Genomic DNA, 6,057 nt, shown 5'->3' on the forward strand with positions numbered 1-6,057 from the left:
GGAGCCCAAATGAATTGGGCACCAGAGTGTGAGGGCTTTGTGACTTTCCTCCTCTAGTTCTAAGGTTTAAACCTGAAGTCAGCCACATTTCTCACCTGTTGGTAGACTGTAGGGACTTCACTGGCTGAAAGGCCCTGAACTTAGAGGGCCCCATGTGCCTCTACTCTCAGATCTCCTCAGCCTTGCACATGAGGTGCTTCTAGTTTGAACAGAGTCCCCTCACTAGTCTAGTTCTGGACTTTGGCAGTGAATAAACATGAAGGATAAACGTCTGGGCAGTGTAATGACCTTGATCCTTCTTATAACTAATGGCCCTGCATCAGCTCTACTTTAGGCGTGTGGTTTTTCATTGTCAGGATGCCAAGCTCATCCAGAGATCCCACAAATGTCTGAGAGGCCTCCATCCTCCATCACACTCCTACCACTATTCTGTTCCTCCCCTGCTACCAGTGTCTGGCTCCAGGCAAAGAAAGGGATGGTGCTACCTTTAGGGTGAGTGAGGTCTAGGTGAGCCAGGCAAGCCTTCCCCAGTCTTAATATTTTCTTAAGCTTTGAGGACAGAGGTCTTCCCAGCCTGCTGTTGTGGGAAAGGGATAGGATTTAGGCATATAATAAGTTTGAGAGCCCCAAGTACCAGTGTGAAGCATATAATTTGTATTCAGTTACTTCCCTGCTGCCTCCCCTGCCAATTTTCCTTTTTCAGCGCTTCTGTTATTAATAGGCCATCACCCTCAAGGACCAGTGCTTCCACCATATATAACTCTCAAACTACTCCAACCAGACATGTATTATCAATCCCAATGACTTTGAACATTACCCACCTACTCCTCAAGATAAGATGACACTTCCTTCCTTCCAGGCTTCTCCAAAGTTCTACTTGGTGACAGGCTGCTGATAAGAGTATCTTTCCCAAGTGTTTTCTTTCTTTCTTTTTTTTTTTTTGAGACGGAGTTTCGCTCTTGTTGCCCAGACTGGAGGGCAATGGCGCAATCTCAGCTCACCACAACCTCTGCCTCCCGGGTTCAAGCCATTCTCCTACTTCAGCCTCCTGAGCAGGTGGGATTACAGGCATGTGCCACCACACCTGGCTAATTTTGTATTGTATTTTTAATAGAGATGGGTTTCTCCATGTTAGTGAGACTGGTCTTGAACTCCCGACCTCAGGTGATCTGCCCAGCTGCGGCTCCCAAAGTGCTAGGATTACAGATGTGAGCCACCACACCCGGCCAGGTGTTTTATTTCTATATTAGCAAATAGATATCTTTCAGAGCTAACAACCTCTCATAATGATAATGGAGAGAACTTTAGCTGAATGGTGGGCCAGTGGGGGGTCTTTGGACCCCTGAACAACTTGGAGAAGAGGATGACCTATTCCCTTTTGTCCCTTAGTACTCAATTTAGAATGCTAGGAAGTTGAGGGGAGCCCTCTTGTGGCAGTTGCTGAAACCTTCCTGTTATTTTGAGGGGACGTGGGATGAAGAGGAGACTGAACCTGGGAGGTAAATGCTTAGCACCCAGCTCTTAGGACAAACAGCAACCCCATCTTCCAGAACATGCATAGCATCAGTCATGGACTGGCAGAAGACTTGGACCCAGGGTCCACTTCAGGATAATTTGGGCAAGGGAGCTTCCCAAATGAGCCTGTAGAAAGCCAGTGGAAGGGCTTAGGTTGGCTAAGGTGGGATGGAGGGCAAAACCCTCCCCCTTCATTCCAGAGTATAGGGGCAGTGGTAGAGAATGAATGTATGTGTGGGTTTCTCAGTCTTAAGGTATAAGGTCTGAAGGCTCTGGGAATTCACTGCACACACCACTTGCAGTTCAAGTGCCTAGGTTGGTTACAGCAGGAAGTTGACAAGTGTGTATTTAGTATATTTGATGTTTTTAGGCATCTGCTAAAAGTAGGCATCTGCTAAAAGTAGGTCAAACCACTGAACTCAGGGAGGAGTCTGGGGATCCATTTCTGGGATGCTGTGAAATCCTTTTGGGATATCTGTAGTATACCACGTTGGGTAGTGAGAGTTGGGGGACACCCCTTCCATTGCTGCTGCTTAGTGTAGGGAGTGGTGTCTTTGGGCAACAGTCATATTATTAAGAAAAGGTTTTTTTTTTTGAGACACAGTCTCTGTCACCCAGGCCGAAATGCAGTGGCATGATCTCCGCTCACTGCAACCTCTGCCTCCCAGGTTGAAGCGATTCTTGTGCCTCAGCCTTTCCTGAGTTGCTGGGATTATGAGTGCACACGACAACTCCCTGCTAATTTTTTTTTTTTTTTTTTTTTTTTGAGATGGAGTTTCACTCTTGCCCAAGCTGGAGTGCAATGGTGTGATCTCAGCTCACCACAACCTCTACCTCTCAATTTCAAGCAATTCTCCTGCCTCAGCCTCTGAGTAGCTGGGACTACAGGTATGTGCCACCATGCCCAGCTGATTTTTGTATTTTTAGTAGAGATGGGGTTTCACCATGTTGGCCAGGTTGGTCTTGAACTTGTGACCTCAAGTGATTCGCCCACCTTGGCCTCCCAAAGTGCTGGGATTATAGGCAGGAGCCACTGTGCCTGACAGAAAAGCTTCTTTCCCAGTTCTGAAGAGTGTGAAGGTAGGAGAACCAGAATCCAGTTCTCTCACTTTCCAACTCAGTAGCTAGAGAGAGAAGAGTATCATGCTGGTCACTGGGGAGTGATAGGATCAGGATGCCTGGCTTTAGGTTATAGACAGGAGATGGAGAATCTGTTCTTGTCTTTGCCAAATCTTGCATTGATGGGATGATACCTCCTTGGTTAGAATAGCCATAGGGGAAGAGTGGAGGAAGGAAGTAACTGCTTCATTCTTGGATGAATGTGTGCATAAACATACCTGAAAGAAAACATCTAGTCAGCTGGGGTTATGCATACCCTTGAAAATACACCACCAGGCCAGGCACGGTGGCTCACTTCTGTAATCTCAGCACTTTGGGAGGCTGATGTGGGAGGATAGCTTGAGCCCAGGAGTTTGAGATCAACCTGGGCAACGTGGTGAGGCCCCATCTCTATATGAAAAAAAAATATATATATATAAAATATATATATAATTATATATGATATATATGTACAATTATATGCACATATATATATATTTTTTTACTTTTATTTAAAAATATAGAGATGGGGTTTCACTGTGTTGCCCAGGCTGGTTTCAAACCCCTGGGCTCAAGCAGTCCTCCCACCCCAGCCTCCCAAAGTGCTGGAATTACAGGCGTGAGCCGTTGTGCCCAGCCAAAAAAAATGTTTTTAATTAGTTGGGCATGGTGGCATGTGCCTGTGATCCCAGCTACTCAGGAGGCTGAAGTAGGAGGATTGCTTGAGCCTGAGAGGTTGAGACTGCAGTGAGCCATGTTGCGCCACCGCACTGGTGACACAGCAAGACCTGTCTCAAAAAAAATCAAATTTTCAACCCAGATTTGTATATGCCGACTCAGGCTTTTACTTTATTAACAACCTGTTATAAATAAATACTTAAGAACATTTAAAGAGCAGTGTTCTGCTTACTCTTTGGCACATAATAGGCATGCAACCTTGATGAACAAATAGATGAATTAATAAACACCATTGTCTTTAATCAAGCTGGGCATGGTGGGTGCCCCATGAGTCTTGGAAGCTGGAGTACTGTGGTAGGGTTTCTTCTACACACTGACAGAGACACCTTTGAGGGTGGAGGCTTTTCTAGGAATGGTTCTGTGATTAAGTTGTATCTCCAGCCAGGGGTGGGTCAACTCTCCTACTTTTCCAGGAATCATGTCACCTTTCTCTGTTGTTTGGATTTCTTCTAACTTGATCCAAGGAAAAAACTCCTTCTCTGGTCCCTCCAGGGTGCAGGTGGGCTTGTGCTGCCTGTGGGTGGATATTGTCTTTAATAGTTTTGCCCTTTCCATTTTTACTACCACCCTCTCCTACTCTACTCCTCTTCCCCTTCAGGTTCCTCTTCCCCTTCAGAACAGAGCCTCAGACCTGGATAAGACAATAGCCTTCCACCTTCACGACACTGTTAGAGTCTGCTGATACATCAGTGCAGTATGCTGTGTCATCCTTTTGCTTAGAAACTTCCAATGTGTTCCCATTGCCTTAGTCTGACATTCAAGGTTCTTCATAACTAGCACTTAATTCCCTCTCCAACCATCTCGCTCTAGACTCTGGCCAAATCCCTTACTTTAGACAAATCAGTCCATTAATTTTTCCCAAACATCTGGCCCTCTGCCTTTACCTCCTTTCTCACTTGTTTAAAAATCCCACTCCAAGATCTAGCTCGTTTCACCTCCTCCACAAAGCTACCTGTGCCCCCTGTAACCACAAGGACTTTTATAGTTTTTCCCCACGTTGGCTCCTTTAGCTCTGTTAGCACAACTCATTTAACACCTCCCACTCATTCCCCTGTATCACTATATATCTTGTTTATCCATTTAATATTTAATATTAAAAATTATTTTCATAACCTGAGAAGTAACATCTGAGCAGGAAAAAATTTATTTTTATAACCAAAGTAATTTTTATTGTAAAAGATCCAAACAATACAAAAACATACAGAGCAACATATGGGACATTCCCCTCTACTACTCTTTCATGCCCAAACGTAACCATCCTCAGCTATTTGATGTGCATCCTTCTAGTTCCTTTTCTAAATGTATGTGCTGATACATGTTTGTGGAGGGGTTAAAATATAAATGGGCTCATATCGCATCTGTTATTCTGCTGCTTGCTTTTTTTTTACTTAGGGTATATATACATTTGTCTTAGATATTTTCTATATTAGTATAATTAGATCTTTTAATGCCTTCTCAGTATTTCATAGTATAATTTCTTCAAAATAAAACATACTGTCTAGAATCTATTATTTGGAGGGTATCGTGTAGCTAGTACTTAGCTCCAGACATGATTGCAAGCTTGACCTTGCCATCAGTTAGCTGGCTCTGGGGGAGATAGGAAGGGAGGAATGGGGCATACACAAATAACTGCAACAAAAGGAAAAATATAATAATATCCACAAGTGTATGCCTGGAGCTCCTAGCTAAGAGAATCAGGACTTCACAGAGGAAATGATATTCGAGCTTAGCCTGGAGGGAGCTTGATAGGTAAAAGAAGTGTATGTGTGCAGGCACAGAGATGGAAACAGAAAGATGTAGGTTTGTCTGATGCCAGACCACAGTCCTTGAGCAGGGAGTTTGGCTTAATTCACAAACATTTACTGAGCATTTATGTGTCAGACATTAATTATACTAGCAATGAAGATTTAGAAATGAGAAACATGAAGTTCCTGTCTCTAAAAGGGATTCAGTTTAATGGAATAAAAGCCAAGTTTGGAAAAGCAGATTAGGGCCGGATGACAAGCTTTCAGTTGTCATGTCAAGGAGTTGGAATTTTATTCACGTGGGCAATGTGAAGCCATGGTAGGCTTTTTAGTGGGCAGATGATGGGACTGAAACTGTAGATAGCAGCAGTGTATACAATGGTCCAAAGTAGGGAGAGGCTAGGGATGAGGGGCTTATTTTTTGAGACAAGGTCTCTGTCACCTAGGCTGGAGTGCGGTGGTGTGATCATGGCTTACTGCAGCCTTGATCTCCTGGGCACAAGTGATCCTCCCACCTTAGCCTCCTGAGTAGCTAAGACCACAGGAGCACACCACCATACCTAGCTAATTGTTAAATTATTTGTAGAGATAGGGTCTTCCCATGTTGCCCAGGCTGGTCTTGAGCTCCTGGCCTCAAGCAATCCTCAAGTGATCCTCCTGCCTCAGCCTCCCAAAAATGTTGGGATTACAGGTATGAGCCACCACGCCAAGACTTTTCTTAAACAAGATAGAAGTTTAAAGGCCAGATGCGGTGGCTCACGCGTGTAATCCCAGCACTTTGGGAGGCCTAGGCAGGCGAATCACGAGGTCAGGAGATCAAGGCCATTCTGGCTAACACGGTGAAACCCCATCTTCACTAAAAAGAAAAATACAAAAAATTAGCCGGGCGTGGTGGCGGGTGCCTGTAGTCCCAGCTACTTGGGAGGCTGAGGCAGGAGAATGGCGTGAACCCAGGGGGCGG

At 44.7% G+C, this 6,057-nt stretch overlaps 1 protein-coding gene across 1 annotated transcript in view; it reads right to left on the bottom strand.

Moving 5' to 3' along the window:
* Positions 1-3,438: 3,438 nt before the first annotated feature.
* Positions 3,439-6,057, bottom strand: part of CCDC65 (coiled-coil domain containing 65) — a 40,159-nt gene continuing 37,540 nt past the window's right edge. The window contains exon 9 of the mRNA XM_011987612.1: positions 3,439-3,865. Coding sequence (XP_011843002.1) covers positions 3,801-3,865 — 65 coding nt within the window. The 3' untranslated portion in view covers positions 3,439-3,800. The remainder of the gene's footprint in view (positions 3,866-6,057) is intronic.

The sequence above is a fragment of the Mandrillus leucophaeus genome, unplaced genomic scaffold (assembly GCF_000951045.1).
Source record: "Mandrillus leucophaeus isolate KB7577 unplaced genomic scaffold, Mleu.le_1.0 Scaffold313, whole genome shotgun sequence".
NCBI lineage: Eukaryota > Metazoa > Chordata > Mammalia > Primates > Cercopithecidae > Mandrillus > Mandrillus leucophaeus.